The sequence below is a fragment of the Apodemus sylvaticus genome, chromosome 1 (assembly GCF_947179515.1).
Source record: "Apodemus sylvaticus chromosome 1, mApoSyl1.1, whole genome shotgun sequence".
In the NCBI taxonomy this organism is placed as follows: Eukaryota; Metazoa; Chordata; class Mammalia; order Rodentia; family Muridae; genus Apodemus; species Apodemus sylvaticus.
Genome location: NC_067472.1, coordinates 55,806,585 through 55,823,951, shown reverse-complemented (window position 1 = coordinate 55,823,951; position 17,367 = coordinate 55,806,585). Strand labels below are relative to the sequence as shown.

The 17,367-nt window shown below is 55.5% G+C and overlaps 2 protein-coding genes across 10 annotated transcripts in view; one reads left to right on the top strand and one right to left on the bottom strand.

Moving 5' to 3' along the window:
- Positions 1 to 270: 270 nt before the first annotated feature.
- Positions 271 to 5,610, top strand: Rcor2 (REST corepressor 2). The gene is made up of 12 exons (XM_052190901.1): positions 271 to 409; positions 1,068 to 1,124; positions 1,415 to 1,495; positions 1,726 to 1,778; positions 1,870 to 2,031; positions 2,159 to 2,283; positions 2,373 to 2,442; positions 2,519 to 2,734; positions 3,910 to 3,987; positions 4,698 to 4,755; positions 4,881 to 5,110; positions 5,207 to 5,610. The coding sequence occupies exons 1-12, from the start codon at positions 283 to 285 to the stop codon at positions 5,519 to 5,521; spliced, it is 1,572 nt and encodes a 523-aa protein (XP_052046861.1). The 5' UTR covers positions 271 to 282; the 3' UTR covers positions 5,522 to 5,610.
- A 651-nt stretch (positions 5,611 to 6,261) lies between these two features.
- Positions 6,262 to 17,367, bottom strand: part of Mark2 (microtubule affinity regulating kinase 2) — a 67,472-nt gene continuing 56,366 nt past the window's right edge. For 3 of the 9 annotated variants that reach the window (XM_052190784.1, XM_052190777.1, XM_052190833.1), the window contains 14 exons: positions 17,237 to 17,293; positions 16,422 to 16,658; positions 15,678 to 15,797; positions 15,474 to 15,573; positions 15,280 to 15,392; positions 14,290 to 14,422; positions 13,880 to 14,052; positions 13,573 to 13,670; positions 12,636 to 12,797; positions 11,848 to 12,105; positions 10,816 to 10,842; positions 9,943 to 10,110; positions 8,898 to 8,942; positions 6,262 to 8,340 (listed from right to left, as the gene is read on the bottom strand). In XM_052190784.1, the coding sequence (XP_052046744.1) occupies positions 7,980 to 8,340; positions 8,898 to 8,942; positions 9,943 to 10,110; positions 10,816 to 10,842; positions 11,848 to 12,105; positions 12,636 to 12,797; positions 13,573 to 13,670; positions 13,880 to 14,052; positions 14,290 to 14,422; positions 15,280 to 15,392; positions 15,474 to 15,573; positions 15,678 to 15,797; positions 16,422 to 16,658; positions 17,237 to 17,293 (2,052 nt within the window). In that variant the 3' untranslated portion in view covers positions 6,262 to 7,979. The remainder of the gene's footprint in view (positions 8,341 to 8,897; positions 8,943 to 9,942; positions 10,111 to 10,815; positions 10,843 to 11,847; positions 12,106 to 12,635; positions 12,798 to 13,572; positions 13,671 to 13,879; positions 14,053 to 14,289; positions 14,423 to 15,279; positions 15,393 to 15,473; positions 15,574 to 15,677; positions 15,798 to 16,421; positions 16,659 to 17,236; positions 17,294 to 17,367) is intronic. The other 6 variants (XM_052190802.1, XM_052190794.1, XM_052190810.1 and 3 more) reach the window with 6 other exon arrangements.

Below are 17,367 nucleotides of genomic sequence, written 5' to 3'. Positions count from 1 at the left end.
AGGGGCGCACGGAGCGAGCGTGCCCCCGGCCGCGCCGTCTCCTCCGTACCCCCACTTCTTCACAAACTTTTCTGCTGTCCTCGCCCGTGGGGGTCGCAGTGAGCGTTAGGGCTGCCCTCCGGGGCCCCGACCTCCCGGACCCTAGCCACGCTGACCTCCTGCCTCTCGCAGCCTCAGTGGCGACCCCTCCAGGCCGGGCCGGGCGCAGCACTCGAGGCAAGCGCGGCAAGCTCCTGCGCTCTCCAAAGGACTCCGTGCCCCTCGGGGCTGCCGGGTAGGGTAATGCCCTCAGTAATGGAGAAGCCCACTGCGGGCTCAGGGATCTTGTCCCGAAGTCGGGCCAAGACGGCACCCAACGGCGGACAGCCGCACTCGGAGGATGACAGCAGCGAGGAGGAGCACTCTCATGGTGAGCCCAGTGGCCTAGGGTTAAAGGCGTGCTGGTCCGGGGAGGGGACACGGAAGATGGGGAGGGGGAGAGTTGCGAAGCACAGATGGTTTCTGCCGTTCCTGGATTGCAGCCTCAGCCTCCTCGTGCCTGTGTTGCCGGCATGGAAAATCTACAGGCAGGGCCCTTGACCACCCACCTCCCCTTTGCCCTCTGAGGGAGCATAGGATGCCTCACTTGGATGGATTGGGTCCTCATACCTTGCAGGCTTGCAGGGGACTGAGGTCTGATTGGACCAGGGACTGGAAAGACACCTCCATGCGGAGCTGTGAAGCTCATGTGGTGGGGAGGAGCCCCGAGCGCCCTGCAATGTCCAGATCTAGGGGCAGCCCTCCAAGCTCCCACCCCCCAGCCAGAACAAAGCACTTTGCTCTGGCCTGGGCTTTAAAAGTGTCCTCTTAACCTCCCCTTCCCCCCATGGCCATGACTAGGCAGGGTCTGACTCTCCAAGTCCTCTCTGTCTCGGAGGGTAGATGGGGGAACTATCAAGGAAAAGTGAGTCTCCTGGGTGGTCGGGACCCTGAGTGGTCAGGAAGGAGAACTCCAGATCAGCTACCACCCCTCACTATATCCTCCCCCCACTTCCCTGGAGTCTTGACTGCCTCCCCTGGCTCCACAGACAGCATGATCCGAGTTGGAACCAATTACCAAGCAGTAATTCCGGAGTGCAAGCCTGGTGAGTGGCAGGACAGACATGGGGGGAGGGAGAGGGAGGGAGGGGTGGAGGCTGATGGCTTGGCCTGCAGCCCCACCTGGGAACTCTTGGCTGGCTCCTGCTTGAGGGACAGGCGGTGGGCGGGGTGGGTGGCCCCGTGGCGGCGGCACTGTTACTTTTCCTGCTCTGCCTTCCTGTCTGGGTCTCGGCTCCTCCTTCCCTTCTGGGCCTCCCCGCCCAGCTTGGCTGTGTTGCTCAGTGGTCTCTTGTTTCTGTGAGGGCCACTAGGCTAATTCTGCTCTTCCTCTCAGAGAGCCCGGCACGCTATAGCAACAAGGAGCTGAAGGGGATGCTGGTGTGGTCACCCAATCACTGTGTATCAGATGCCAAACGTGAGTGGGGTGTGCCTGGCTCAGGCTCAGTCTCGGGAGCAGGGTTTTTAGCTCCTGTTCTCCTAAGGCCAACTCTTCCTTAGAAGTGAGTTGTTAGTCCCACTTATGTGGAAGTCTGGTAGGAGCATGGCCGTGGCCTAGGACCACCTGGGGTGGTCTACAGAAGGGGCTGTAGGGCTGACAGGTCTTCACTGTGAGGCTCCCCTGTGACCCTCTTCTCCCCCTTGCAGTTGACAAGTACATTGCAATGGCCAAGGAGAAGCATGGCTACAACATTGAGCAGGTGGGCGGGGGCCCTGCGGACTGGGAGTGGGACCCACTGGGCAGCGCGGTGCTGCCATGGTAGAACCTGAGATGCTTCTATCCTGGACCAGGCACTCGGCATGCTTCTGTGGCATAAACATGACGTGGAGAAGTCGCTGGCTGACCTGGCCAACTTCACTCCCTTTCCTGATGAGTGGACGGTGGAGGACAAGGTGCTGTTTGAACAGGCCTTTGGGTTCCATGGCAAGTGCTTCCAGCGGATCCAGCAGATGGTAAGCCTGTGCTCGCGGGGTAAGCCTGTGCTCACGGGCCTTGCAGTGTTCCTCAGCCCTTTAGTCCCGAACAGCTTACCTGGGGCCAGAGTCTCAGTGGACTCCTGTCTCTGGCCTTCCTCCCCAGCTACCTGACAAGCTGATTCCCAGCCTGGTGAAGTATTACTACTCTTGGAAGAAGACCCGGAGTCGAACTAGTGTGATGGACAGGCAGGCCAGGCGGCTGGGTGGCCGCAAGGACAAAGAAGACAGGTGGGGGTGGGGGTTGCTGGTAGGGGGCAGGGGGCTGACAGGATTCTGGGTTGGACCTTCCCTCATTTTCTGTTTGGCTCTGTCAGCAGTGATGAGCTAGAAGAGGGACGCGGAGCCGTGAGTGAGGGAGAACCGGATCCTGGAGACCCCAAGAGAGAGGTGAGGTCCCTAGCCGCTCTGCCTGGCCTACCCCTCCGCTTGTCCTTGGACTGCACACAATATTATTTCTCTTCAGCCTCTGCCATCCAGACCTCTGAATGCACGGCCCGGTCCTGGGAAGAAGGAGGTCCAGGTATCTCAGTACCGCCACCACCCACTTCGAACTCGGAGACGTCCGCCCAAGGGCATGTACCTGAGTCCCGAAGGCCTCACCGCAGTGTCCGGAAGTCCAGACCTCGCTAACCTCACGCTCCGAGGTCTTGACTCACAGCTCATCTCTCTTAAGCGCCAGGTGGGGGCCCAAGGCGGGGAGCCATGCCGAGGGTCTTCAGCTCCTGAGACCTGTGCTGGGGCAGCATAGTTGTAAGGGAAAGGGTGCAGTGCTAAGCCTGACTCTGTCCCACAGTCGGGGACTTGGGGTAACTTTACATTCTTATCTGCTGTGTGTGTGTGTGTGTGTACGTGTGCGTGTGCTTGTGTGTGTGAGCTCATGTGGTTCTCCCTATATATGAGTTCTGGTGATCAAATTCAAGTCTTTGGGCTTTTTGGCAAGCATTTTTACCTGCCTGTCTGGCCAGCTCCCTGGCCGTTTTTTTGATTGGGAACAGGGATTCATATATCCCAGGCTAGACTCAAATTCGTGCTATAATAGAGGATAACCTTGAGTTCCTGACTTTCTTCTACCCTCCAAGCGCTGGTATTACAAGCATGTAACATGCCCTGTTTATGAAATGCTGGGGGCCATGCACATTAGACAAACACTACCAACTGAGCTACTCTCTAGCTCTTCTAGGCATTAAACATAGAAGGCTGTCCTTGGCTACATAGTGAATTTGAGGCTATCTGGGAATACACTATTTCACAGTTATTTTGTGCTGGGGCAGGGGCACACATATGCCATGGTGCGGAGGTCAGGTGACTTGTGGGAGTTGGCTTTCTCTTTCTACTAGGTAGGTACTGGGGATCAAACTCAGGTCAGAGTTGGTGGCAAGAAAGGGTGTGCCAGATGCATGTATGTATGTATATATGTACTGCATGCATGCACATATGATATGTGTATCAGCACATGTGTATCAACCATGGTGCCCATCCAGGTCTTCCTTCTACCTTTATGTGAGTTGTTCTGAGGATCAAACTCAAGTCTCTGGACTTTGTGGCAAGCACTTTTACCTGCCTAACTGTCTCGTCCCTCTGCCTCCTATAAGCCCCAAGCAAGACCTGGTTTCCAGTAGAAAGCTGGGTGCTGTGCAATCACTTGTAACCCCAGTACTTGGGAGGCAGAGGCAGGAGAATTAGGAATTGAAGGCCAGTCTCCCGCTCGATAGCAAGTCTGAGGCAGAATCTCCAGTGTCTGAAGGTTGTGAGGGAGGAGTGGGCAGGCTGGTGGGAGCTCTACTCGGTAAGTTGGGCGGGCTGGCCTTCTGGGGTGCAGAGGTGCATGTTCCGCTCTCCTTTTGGCCTTTGTAGGTTCAGAGCATGAAGCAAACCAATAGCAGCCTCCGCCAAGCCCTGGAGGGTGGCATCGACCCGCTCCGTCCCCCTGAGGTACCTAAGGGGCTTTTCCCCAGAGGCAGGACAGGAATGGGGAGGGAATCAGCCTAGGAAGCATACATTTTTTTCTAAAGAACCTTTTCACATTTATGAACTTGGGTGTGGTGGGGTCGGATGGGGTGAGGTGGTACAGGAGCCTTAGTGTGTATGTAGGGCTGGAGAATAACTAGGAGTTGTTCTCTCTGCTGTGGAGCCTGGGGATGGAACTGACCAGGCTTAGTGGTGGAAGCCTTTATCTGCTGAGACATTTTTTTTCACCTGTATTAGTGTTTGTCTCTATCTTTGTAAGCGCCCCACATGTACACTTGCTGCCCATGGAGGCCAGGAGAGGGCACCAGATACCCTAGGTTTTAGATGGTTGGTAGTCTGTTGGTTTGGGTAACCACAGGTTTTCTGCTGGAGCTGTCAGTGCTCTTACCTGCTGGGCCATCTCACTATCCCCTCCCTCCCTTTGCTTATTTTTAGTTTAATGGTTATTTATTTACTTATTTAATTATTATTATTACTATTTTTTTTATTTTTTTATTTTTTGGTTTTTCAAGACAGGGTTTCTCTGTGTAGCCCTGGCTGTCCTGGAACTCACTCTGTAGACCAGGCTGGTCTCAAACTCACAAATCCGCCTGCCTCTGCCTCCCAAGTGCTGGGATTAAAGGCGTGCGTCACTACCGCCTAGCTAATGGTTTTTTATATTCCTTGCTCTCCAGGCCAATACCAAGTTCAACTCCCGCTGGACAACAGATGAGCAGCTTCTGGCTGTCCAAGGTGGGGCAGCCATGGCCAAGTGCCGCAAACCCTAGAGACCTTTTACCTTTCGGGGAGCTGATGGTGGGGGGTAAGCAAATAGTCCTGAGGCACTGATAGTCCGCTGCCCTCTCTGACCCTCGCAGCTATTCGTAGATATGGCAAAGACTTTGGGGCAATTGCAGAGGTGATTGGGAACAAGACCCTGACCCAAGTGAAGACCTTCTTTGTGAGCTACCGTCGCCGCTTCAACCTGGAAGAGGTGCTACAGGAATGGGAGGCTGAGCAGGATGGGGCCCCCGCAGCTCCGGTCCCCATGGAGGAGGCCAGGCGAGGGCCTCCTGGACCAGCCACAGCCCTGGAAGAAGATGATGAGGTGAGCAGCGGGGGGTTAGTCTCCAGGGAGGAGAGGCAAGTCTCTAAGGATGCTGAGTGTGTGCAGGAGCGGTCTCACCCGTTTCTCTCCCCTCAGGTCCAGATTACATCTGTCTCAACATCAGTGCCCCGACCAGTGCCCCCTGCACCGCCCCCACCTCCACCACCCACCTCGCTTTCCCAGCCGCCGCCGCTCCTGAGGCCACCTCTGCCCACAGCTCCCACACTGCTCCGCCAGCCACCCCCCCTGCAGCAGGGCCGTTTCCTGCAGCCCCGGCTGGCCCCCAACCAGCCCCCACCACCTCTCATCCGCCCTGCCCTGGCTGCCTCTCGCCACAGTGCCCGCCCTGGTCCTCAGCCTCCACCTACTCTGGTTGGAGCCCCTTTGGAGCCCCCTGCACCCTCACTTTGAGCCCCGAATCCTCCATTGCCCAGAGGCTCCTGAGCCCCTTGGCTGGGTATCTCTGGCAGCACTAAGGACAGAAGGGACCAGGGATCTTGCCAGGTCTCTCAAATACCCAGAGCTGCCAGTTGGCACAGCTTGGATCTGTGGGTTCTGCATGTGTTCCTGGCAGCTGAGCTTGTAAACCCCCAGCCAGGGGCTAGATCTCAGGGCCTGCAGGGACTCTTGCTTCCTGGCTGTGACTGGAATGGCTGCCTCCTTGCCTGCCTGCCTGCCTGCCTAGGGGCTTGGCCTCTGGGCCTACCCTTGTGGGGGTAATGACTTTGCCTGGGGGATGGGAGAGGCCAGTCTGTGTGTCCTCGGCCCTCACTCACCTTCCCTTCCTTTTAGCAATAAGTCAGGTGCAGTGGCAGGGGATGGGGGTGGGGATGCCAGACGGTGGGAAGAATGTTGGGGAGCTGTGAGGAGGCCCACTTTGTCCACCCCGAAAAGTCTGGAGAAAGAAGGGTTGGGGACTTACACAGACATGGGTTTATTTTTCAACATTTTTAAAAAAGAAATAAATGCAACCTTGAATGTATGAGTCTTTCATGTGTGCTGTGGGTGGAGGGAACTGGGAACTGGCCACCCAGCCTTGGCCTCCACCAGGACCTAGACAGTAACCAATTCTCTTCTGCAGGCAGGCCAGGCCACATCTTGTGTGGGGGGGTGTCCCCGCCCAGCAGGGAGAAGGAATAGGAGGCAGCAGCTCAGATTCCAAACATTCTCTTTATTACGTGTTTGATCCAGAGGAGAAACTAAGTGCAGGGTGGGGGAGGAGGGGGCTAGGCAGGGAGGGGCCACCTTGCCTGGGTGTCCTGGCCCCCACCCTTTATCTTGGGAGCCAAGCCATGCCCTCCTGGCCCCCTTGGAGCACCCGGGCTGTTCCATAGGGCAAGAGGGGAAGGGAGGAGGAGCCCTTGGTCTGAGCCATAGCCAGTGGAGCACGGGGCTGGAGGGTTGAGGTTGGCAAGGTTTATTCCTGGAACCCAAGACTCAACGTGTTGCTAAGCCTGGCCTGGGAGCCAGGGTGATGGACAGGGGAAGGAGTGACAGGATGACAACTGGGACCAAGAGTGGAGTTGTCATAAATCAAAAAAAAAAAAAAAAAAAAACAATAATAATAATAAAAATAAAAAGATAACCCATCACAAAAAAAAATGTACAACTCAAGTGAGGGCAGGGGCAGCCTCTGTAGGACTCCCCCAATTTCTCAAGAACTGAAACAGCAGAGAAATAAATTAAGGGATGCAGTGGCCACCACCAGCCAAGCGCCTACGACACCCATTCACACTGGCCTCGAGGTTAGCAAGCAGGAGTCACTGCCCCACCCTGTGGAGGACAAGAGGCTCCTGGCCCTGCCGCCCAATCCAGCCTTCCGCCAGGCAGCCATGGAGGCCCTGGACAGTCTCCTGAGAGGAGGGGCGGCAGTGCCAGGAAGAAAATGCAAGGCTGAGAGATGAGAACGGTGCCCAGGTTAATGCCAAGGAAGGGGGAGCAGTAGGGGTTGGTGAGGGGCTGTGCTTTCAGACAAAGACTCCCACAACGGAGAAGCTGTGTCCCGGTTCCCAAGCTGCCCCCTAGGGGCTGAGAGCCCATGGCCCATTCCCTCCCCTCCCCTCTACCAGGGCTGGGGTCAGCCCCGCCTTCCACCCGGAGAGGTGGGGGAAGATGGCACAGACTTCTGAGAAGGGAACGAACGTCCCCACAGCAGCTCATGGAAGGGAATGCCCAGCTCTGGGAAAGGAGGGCAGAGGCTATGGTATGGAGGGAGCCAGGGTCCCACCGCCCACCCTCTCCAGGGCTGTGCCGTACCCCCACTGGGCCCCGAGGGCCTGGGGGCAGGGGAAGGCCACCTCTGGTGGGTCACTTGGAGGGGGAAAGAAGTCGGGAGAGGGGAGAAGCCCACAGTGGGCCTGGCGGAGGGCCTGCCAGGGAGCTCCACCACTCTTGCCTGAGAGTGTTCCAGCCCTGAGCCACCTCCCAGGCACCCCACAGATCCAGTCTCGACTGTCCCAATGGGGCAGGGAGGAAAGGTGGCCGCTGGGATTTTTTTTTCTTTCTTTTTTTTTCTTTTTGGTAATAAAAATTTTCTTGGTTTAGGCGAAATACTCTGTGCAACCGCAGTACCGAGGGGGAGCCCTGCCCCCCCAAGCCCTTCCCCCTTCTTTTGCCTCCTGTAGGGGGAAGAGGGGAAGGGAGGGACTTCTGGGCAGGGGTGAATGTGGAAGGGGGAAGAACCACTTCCCATCCCCCACAAACATGGAAGAAAAAAACTGAGAAAGGCCTGGAAGGGGACAAGTGCCAGCAGGGACACACCAGTCACCCTGCAGTTCTCCTGGGGGTGCAGGGTTGGCCCAAGCAGCCAAGTCCACTGGTGCCTGTGCTGCCCCTCCCGGCAGCCTCTGCTGCCCCTCCCGACAGCCTGTTAAAGCTTCAGCTCATTGGCTATTTTGGAGGCAATGTTTTTGAAGGCCATGGAAGTGCCCGATATCCGCTTAAACCGAACACCGTTGAGAGACAGCCGGGGCAGTTTGCACACCTCCATCTCCCACTGCACAAAGTTCTCGTGGCCCGGCGTGCCGTGCACACACAGCAGCATGTACCGCTCGTGCAGCTCGCTTTGACAGCTGTTGGCGTCCAGCACCTTGCGGATCTCCCGCATCATCTCATTGGGCTCCATAGAGCTCGTGGTCTTCATGCTCCATGTGAAGCGCAGGGAACGAGGCTTGGCCTCCCGGAAGTCTTCCTTCTCCTTGTCAGTGCCTCCACTGCTTACCACGTGAGGTCTGTGGAGAGGGTAGAGGGAGGAGGCGTAAGATGGGAGAGACATCCCACCCACAGGGGAACCACCCTGGCAGACAGGCCCTGAGACCAGAGGAAGGCAGGGAAGCATGCGTGCAGCAGCCGGAAGAGGGAGCAGTTAGTCTCTTGTCCTGCAGTGGCACTTGGGACATGGGAGGCCTCTGGCTCTTGTCTCTCAGGATGGAGGGGGTGAGAGGCCAGCTGGGGTGAGTGACAGTTCCATGCTGCTACTGGTTCTTTTCTTTAGGGGATCGGGCAGGAAACAAGTGCTCTGAGCAGCACCAAGCAGACTGTCCTCCGTGAGGCGTCGGAGCAGCAAGGCCAGCAAGGGTGGGAACCTGCAGTGCCCCTCCCTGCCAGGGCTCTGGTTCCAGGACACACCAGGACCCAAGCAGGTAGATGTGAGAAAGGGAACCTCTGAGGAAAGGGAGCCCCAGGAGGCAGGGCAGAAGTGCCAGAGAAAGCCAATGGCAAGAGAAGAGAGGAGCGGGAGGCTGCGGCAAGCGGCGAGCCCAGGGCCGGGCTGCTCCAGCCCTCTCACCTGAGCGGCTCCACTCGGTCTTTGCTTTCAGGTTCATTCAGGTTCCTCAAAAAACAGAGCGAGGGAGAGTTTAGTCTGGGATCTCTCGCTCCTTCCACCCTGCAGACCCAGGTGAGGTTGGGCCTGGGGACAAGCCACCAGTGGGTGGGTGGGACCCAAGCCACCAGTGGGTGGGCAGGACCCAAGCCCAAATGTTACTTGCCAGTCATCTGCAGGCCAACACTGCAGGGCCTACCACTGGCAGCCTACGCCCCTTTCTGACAAGGAACCCCAAGGGGGCTGGGTGTCCTTCCCCACATTCCCAGAGATCTGTGCTGGTAGAAGGAGCCCCAGTGCTGGGGGAGGAGGGTGTGGCTGTGCAGGCACATGTCCCAGCACGTGGCTCGACACCAACAGCTTCCCTTTCAGCATACATCCAGGCTCAAGCTTGCTACTGGAATGAGGGTTGGGAGCAAATTTCTGTGCCAATAACTGGGGTCAGAATTTGAAGATGGAGGTAAAGGCCATACTGTCTGTCTTAGAAGACAGAAAGCCTCTTAAGAGGCTCACTGTGTCAAAACTGTGTTGTTAGGCAGACACCTGGACCTACTCCTGGCTGCCAGGCTGACTGCTCATACAAAGCAAGGGCTGGCAGGGCTCTGGGGAGGTGAGAAAGAGGTCTGGCCCTGCTGAGCGGCTTCTCCAGCTCCGCCAGGAAGACGAGTGCCCAGAGCTGGACTACGGGGCTGCAGGGGAGAGGAGGGACGAGAAGGAGGAGGGAGCAGCAGCAGCACATGTAAAAGGAGCAGGAAGACACAAGACACAGATGCCAGCGAGCACACTGTGAGCAGGCCCGTGGACAAAGGAAGGGCTCCAGCTGCTCTCTCCAGGCCCCTGGGGGGCAGCCCCTGCTAGCCATGCAGTGAGCTGGGATGGGGGGGTAGGCAGGGATATCTCAAGATCACATCTGGCCCATTTCTCCCTCAGCTGGGGAACCAATGAACCTGCCAGGCAAATCCAGAGTTCCCAATGTGGCCCTCGGTCTGCAGCTTAGTACCTGGCGTACCTAGGCCTGCAGAGGACATGGCCAGGCTGAACAAGCCAGGCTCTGTCCCAGGAAGGGAGATGCAGGAGCAGGGTGTGGGCCTCCTGCTGTTCCACCAGGGCCTGGCGGCAGAATGACCCCTGCCTGAGAATATCCAGCTCTTGGCTCTTTGGCAGGCTCAGGCGACATCTGGAGGAAACAGCCCAGAGGAGAGCAGCGTGAGCGAGCGCCCAGATGCTGTGCCAGGGTGGGCTGGGTCAGTTCTGCAGCATCCACCAGAAGGGGGTGCTATACTACATCTATGAGGCAAAGGCTGGGGGCCTGGAGGAGCAGACTAGCCAAGGGAGCCTATTGTCCCTGTAGTACCTCTAAAGTCCTGCCGTGCCACAGTCCCTGAGGTTCAGCAGGCCCAGGACACCCCAATGAGACACCGTCCAGATGCGCTCGGCCCCTGGAGCTTACTTGTAGCGCATGCACACAAGGGGAAGGGCCAGAGAGGGAGCCCAACAGGACCCAACCCTGGGCAGGCACAAGGAGACAATCTTAAAGGGAGAGTCCCGGAGGCCTCTTCTCTTCTGAGGACAAGCACCTGCAGACCAAGGGAGGCCCCTCACTTTCAAAGCCATTTGCTCTGAGGGACCTAAAATGTCCTCTTAGGGGCACATGCATTCTAAGTCCTGCCAGTGTGAAGGGGCAGGGGGAGAAAGATCAGCTTAGGGCTGTGGCCCCACCAGAGAAGTCATCATCCCTTTAAGATAGCAGACACAGGTCCACATATACAAGGTCAGCAGAAAGACAGGAAAGAAGCATCAGCCAATGGGGGAGTTAGTGATGGAGGCAGGACACAGACAGACAGACAGACAGACAGACATACAGAGCGGGCTCAACGCCTACCTTCTGGCAAACCTGAAAGACAGATTTCTAAAAAAAACAAACAAAAAAGACAAAATAAAAAAGGAAATAAAACAAAAAAACAAAAAACAAAAAATTCAAAAACAAACAAAAAAAACCCCAACCCCAATCAAACAAACAAACAGAAAACAAAAAACCAACAAGACGGTGTGTGCACAGGAGGTGGGAGTGGGCTTGCTTCCCAGGTTCGAGGCTCTCCCAGTCTTAGAAGAGCCGCTCAGCCTAGAGCCCTGACTTCGGGTCTGTTCGCCACGCAGCCTCCCTGCGGCTGGTGGCTGTGAAGTGTGAAGGGACTTGGGATGGGTGAAGGGACGGGCAGTGGGGTGAGCAGGTCTGCTCTCCAAGGCCCCCTGGCTCTCAGCAGTGTAGACTGTAGGGTACAAGGGGGACAGAGTACCCCGGAGACCCCATGGATGATCCCAAGCTACCTTAAGCCCCTCATCTCTATGATGAGGGCTCAGGCCTGAGGAGCTCATGAAGAGATTCCCCACCTGGGTCTAGGTCAGGAAGGCACTGGAACCCTGGAGCTGCAAGAAAGGCCACTGTAGCCTTCAGCAGCCAGTTCATTTGTGGGCTTTGCCCTGGGAAGCCCTGGGGCAGAAGAATATAGTTAGAGCCAGACAGATCTACCTGTGGGAGGGCAAACGGGAAGGAGGTCAAAGGGGGCCAGAATAGACTAGGAAAATCTTGTCAACCCAGTCTGGCTCATGCCTCATGACTTTGCAGCTGCGTCACCAAATATAAGTTTCCATGGGAACCCAGGAGAGAAGAGGGGGCTTTTATTTTAGCATCTGAGTTCACACTCCCCTAGAGAGGAGGCGGCATCGCCCATCTGCTTGGGGCCATAGAATGAGGGGTGCCTGCGAGCAGCTTGGGAAAGGCCTACGAGGATGAGTCTAGGTGCCTGAGATGTTGACAACCACCCTCTTTTTCAGTCCTGCTGAGATCCCAATCTCAGCTCAGGTATTACCACCCCTTCCCACACCATGGGAAGGTCTGCCCCCAGCCCCTCACCTGCGGACAAACTTGGAGGTGAACTTGCTGAAGATGCTGCCGGAGGCCCCCCGCCGGCCCTGGCTGTGGCCAGAGGGAGAGGCTGGGGTCACACCATAGGGCAGATTTTGCTGGTCCCGCACCTGTCGGAGCTGCCCAGCATGGAAGGTGCTTCGACTGGACACACCCCGTGGGAAATTAGTTCGGTCTGGGGCTCCACTACTGCTGCTGATGTTGTGGGCGGAGGGGGAGGCGACAGGGACACGCTGCGGGGCTGTGCTATGGGAAAGAGGCAGGGCAAAGGCATACGTAAGGAGAAGGGAGCAACCAGCACTGAGCACACGTAGTCCCTGTGATGGGGATGGGGAATGCTAGGGCAGGAAGCAGCCATCACAGAGGACACAGACGGAAGGGACTGACCATTGTGGACAGTAGTGAGATGGTCCAGGGAGGGAGGGGGTAGACAGGAGGACCCATGTATACAAGCGGTACAGGTTGGACAGAGTTGGCTCTAGACCTACACGGGGACAATGAGAACCCTCGAGTCTGTCCCTAAGGAAAGCTAACGAGGTTCAGAGCAAAAAGCCCTCCATCTGGATCTTCAGGATGGCCTCCTGCCCCTGCTGAGGACTGAGGAAAGGGCCTTACTATCGCATCATCTGTGTCCTAGTTCGTGGGTGCAAGAACAGAGTTATTTTCTTTTAGCTAAGATGACAAAAATGAGGCAGGACCCCCAGGTGAGAAGAAACTGTAGGGCAGGGGTAGGACAGGCCAGGGGACAAGTGCATCAGCCACCCCAGCACACTTGCCTGGGCCGAGGCACCTCACAGTTACTCTCCGTGGGGGGCAACCCAGAGGCCTTGTTGGGGTGTACGGAGGCAGACATGGATTTCTGGTGCTGGCGGGGCCGGGCCGCAGAGACTGCGGCAGAAGCAGAAGCCGTGGAGGCCCGGGACCCTGGCATGGTTAGGCTAGGAGACAAAAGCAGCGGAGAGGCCCGGATTACGGTGAGATAAAGAGCCTGGGTTAGGAAGCAAGGGCAGGGCCAGAGTCAGAGAGCTGTGCTGCAGAGGACGCAGGTCAGGCCCAGAGAACAGCTCCAGGCAGTGAGCGCTAAGGAGCAGCCACTGCACGTAGAGAGCTCAGGGAATAAGCAGCCAGCTAGGCCAGAGCCTGGGAAGAGAAAATCCAAACGAGGAAAAGCTGACAGGAGGTCACTGTGTCCGGGCCACACTGGTCTCCTAGGAATGTGAGAACAAGGATTCTTCCCTCTGTACAAAGGACAGGATGTTACTAAGGAGAAACTTTCATGAAGCTCAAAAGAGGTGGAGCCAGGATTGTAACATGCCAAGCAAGGTGGCAGGCAAAGGGGGGAACTCTGTTTCTGAGGCCACAATGAAGCCCTCAGCGGGGAGCCCCTCAGATGAGTACTCTGACCTCTGCCCTGAGCTGGGGCCCCGAACACAAAGCCATGTACCTAGACAGATGAGCAACTCTAGACCGGGCCGTGATCAAGAACCAGGAAGTTTAACGAGCTGCTCACCGTACCCTACGCTTGGCAAATGTCAGGGGTCAGAGGGCAGGAGGGATGGCATGGAGCAGGGAGGGCAGGTGGATGGCTAGACTGAACAGAGCCAGGACAGGACTCCAGGGACACTGCTCTGGAGAGGCAGAAGATGAAGTCACTGACAGGTGTCACTGTGAGATGTGGCCCTCACAAGCATGGCAGGCAGTCCAGATACTCACCTGTCTTTCCCATTCTGGATGGAGGCCTGGCCAAGACTGGCCCTGTCCAAAAGTGGGGAGTTCCTGCTTCGGTTTGTGCTGGTGGAGAGGACGCTGTTCTGTGGGAAATGGAGGGCAAGTACTGTCTCACAGGAACCAGTGTTGTCCAGTCAGACTCTTCCCCAGGACCACTGGATGCCCTTGTCCCAAGCTGCTCTGTAGCCCACTTTCTACAGTAAGCTGAGGTGCAGCCAAGGGCCAGGCCTCAGCAAGGAAGATCAGTGGACAGGAGAAGGCCAGGGCTAGGGGGTAGCAGCTCATGGCTTACTGTGGAGGGGGTAGGAGTGCTCTTCTTCCTGTCCAGGCCAGGCAGAGGGCTGGCAGGCACTTTGGCGGTGCTGCTGGCTTTCCGCCCTGTCTCTTCCTCAGGCCGCTTATTTTCTGCGTTGTTACTCTGAGTCTTCTTAGAGTAGGAATTCGAGGTGGGAATGGCAGGGACGGCTATGGGGCAATGTAAAATGGGTAAGACTAGGAGTGTCCTGCAGACCCACTGTGTGCTTGGCATTTCCTTGCATCATAGACCCATTTCATATGTAAACAGAGGGAAGTTATTAACCTGCCCATGGCCATGCTATTACAAAGGAGCTAAACCAGACCTGAAATGTAGCCATCCCCCCAAGAACCTGTAAGGACTCAGGAGGAAGGTGTTCCTGACCTGCCATCCCCAAGAGCACACACCCTGGTCACTGGAGCGTCGTTGCTTGGGGTTGGCAGAGACGCTGCGCTGAACCTTGTGGGATGGAGATGGGGCACTGCTGTTGCTTAGATCAGCTGAAGGCCGTGGCTTCAAAGTGATGGTGTCACCTTCCAGCTGCAAGATCAGAAAACATGGCTTCAAAGGAGAGCGTGAGCCCTGAAGAGACAGCTCTGGATGGACATGCCTGCTTGCCTCACCCGCCCTCACGTCAACTCATTCAACTTCATCTTACAAATACAGACAGGTGCTGACAGACAGAACAAATACAACAAAGACATGCCACCCCAGAAAATCGATTATTTCCTCAGAGAGGACTAATTTGTGCCTTCCTACCTAAAAATACATATATACCAACAAGAATACATACTCAGAGACTCATCCCTTCCCACAGAGAAACCAGAGCCCAAACTAGGTGCCATGTGGGTATCTCTAAAACAGGCTTAAAGCGGTAACTAAGAGGGACCCTACCACTACCAGGTGAGGAGGCTGTGAGTGCAAATGTGCACTTAGAACCCAAACTGGCAGAAGAACAACCATAAAGCTACCAGATCCATCGCCAAGACAGATCTTGGCAACAAAGAAACATATTTAGATACAAGTCCTAAAAGAGGCAATAAACTAGGGAAGCTTCCTGTAGATCAGATATAGATACACACAGAAACCCAGAGGTGGACAGATCCAGACAGACAGAGAGGCAAAGGGTATTAGGCCCAACACAGAACTTCCGGCCAGATCACCTTAGCCCTTCCTGATGAGTACAATGAGCTCAACTCACCTCAGAGCCCAAGCTCAGCCTTCATGACTCCTGCTCACTCGCTGAGGGCCTTGGCCACCATGGCAGAGGCCTCGTGTTAATTAAGGACAGGGTTTATGTATTTGTGACATGGGCTTCTGTTCTCACCAGGGGCTAAAGGCCAGGTGCTACAGTGTGGGTGGCAGGTCAGGGCATAAGAATAGGAGGAAGCACGCACCTCAGAGCTCTTGTAGCCAAGGAGCAGATAGGTAGCCATCACTTCGTTGTACCTCTGGCCTACCAGCGAGTCCTGGATCTCTTCCCGTGTGTAACCCATCGACACCATCAACTCTGGTGGTTGGGGGAGGGGAGGACAGTTAAGGCTGGTCTCCATGTGTGGGCAGCTCTAGCTCTCAGCTAGCACAGCCTCACCTGTCCGTCGGGGGTCCTTGTAGTCAGGGAGGGGTTCCACATAAGGCTTCAGCTCATCCTCCTCATGCCCAACGTTCATCCACCGATCTTTCATAATTTGCTAGGAAACAGAGGGAAGGGCAAAGTGCAGAGGGGGGAACTCAGCATGGGGGACTCCATGGAAACCTCCGGATTTTTTTGCCAGCTGGAACATAGGCTGCTTACCTCTAAAGTGCCTCTCTTACTAGGATTAAGTATGAGAAATTTCTTAAGCAGATTTTCACAGTCCGTGGACATGTAGAATGGAATACGGTATTTCCCCCTCAGTACCCGTTCCCGTAGCTCCTGTGGTTAGAAAACTTAAGTTAAGTCTAGGCCAAGGGAATAAGTCTTACAATCACAATGCAGATAAGCAGCCATCAGAAAACAACTCAGATCACAAATGAGGCAACAGAACCTTCCTTGCCACGGGCCTTGTGGACACACAGTATCTTCAAAGGCAGGATTGAGACTCTTAGCTCTTATGTGTGAAACTCCCTGTTTTCTAAAGAAAAATTATACGTATTCATTTGTGGATGGGCTGTGTACGTGCCACAGTGTGAGTGGGGGTCAAAGGACACCCTGCAGGAGGCTGGGTTGTCTCCCTCTGCTGTGTGGGTCCTGGGCATCAAGTTTTATCCACTAAGACACCCTGCCAGCCTCCTTTCATTTGTTTTTGAGATATCTCATTCTCCAGCCTAGGCTGGTGTCAAACTGATTTTTCCTGCCCTGGCCTTTCCACTGCGGGGATTATAGGATGGGCCACCATAGCTAGCATGGAGGACTAACTGCATTGTTTCTTGGAGGGCTTTTCTCTGAAGTTCTAGCTTGAGGCAAAAAGAGGACAAGCGAAGCTGAGAGGGCAGAGATAAGACCTGAGGCTGAAAGGAAATGATAAATAAAACGATCAAAGCCTGCATTTCACTCCACCTTGAGATTCTGTCCATCAAAAGGCAGGGACCCGCTGACCAGTGTATAGAGGATGACTCCCAGGCTCCAGACATCCACCTCAGGACCATCGTACTTTTTGCCCTGGAAGAGCTCTGGGGCAGCATAAGGAGGGCTGCCACAGAAAGTATCGAGCTTGTTCCCAAAGGTAAATTCGTTGCTAAAGCCAAAGTCTGCAATCTTGATGTTCATATCAGCATCCAGGAGCAGGTTTTCTGCCTGGAGAGAAGACGGTAAGCATCAAAGCACCACCAAGTAGAGCACCGAGGCCCTGCCGAGGCCCCTGGCACAGGGATGGGACAGCGCCACAAAGTCATCTCTAGTTCCAAGCTTTCCCCGCCTCCAGGGCAGAGTCAGTCAGCAGACAGGCTAGACAGGAGACAGCACAGAGCTGGGGTCTGCAGGCCTGGGGATGATGGGCACTACATAAAGCTTCAGAGCAGTCTATGTGTCGTGGTCATGCCTGCAAGGTCTTTAGCAATGAGCTGACTCACAGGCAGTGTGAATGAGTACCTGGCTAACAGAGATGACATACGTAAGTGCCTAGAAACCAGGTAGAATATTAGAGCCAGTCACACTCTTTCCTAGGTCAGCCACTAGGCTGCTAAAAGGACCAGAAAAGCCTGGAGTATTTATGTCACACCTGACAGCTGACAAGGGTAAAGCATCTATGCAAGCTAGTGCTATGGTGGGAGCCATTCCTAAACACTTCCAGGTCATCTCAAGTAAGTAAGGAAGGAAATATCAAGTCTGGAATTTCTGGACCACCCAGACCGGGGAATATGAACACACCTCACCTTTAGATCTCTATGAACAATAAACTTCTGGTGACAGTACTGCACAGCAGACACTATCTAAAAGGAAGGAAGAAGGGTTAGCCTGGAGTCTGAAAGTGAAACACAGGGGCTGGCAGAACTATTGCTGATGA

What these genes read in the sequence shown, in the direction of transcription:
- Rcor2 (XM_052190901.1), top strand. Translation starts at nt 283, where the DNA reads ATGCCCTCAGTAATGGAGAAGCCCACTGCGGGCTCAGGGATCTTGTCC. An exon ending in AATTCCGGAGTGCAAGCCTG is followed by an intron (nt 1,125 to 1,414) that starts GTGAGTGGCAGG and finishes TCTTCCTCTCAG; the next exon opens with AGAGCCCGGCACGCTATAGC. An exon ending in CGCAAGGACAAAGAAGACAG is followed by an intron (nt 2,284 to 2,372) that starts GTGGGGGTGGGG and finishes CTCTGTCAGCAG; the next exon opens with TGATGAGCTAGAAGAGGGAC.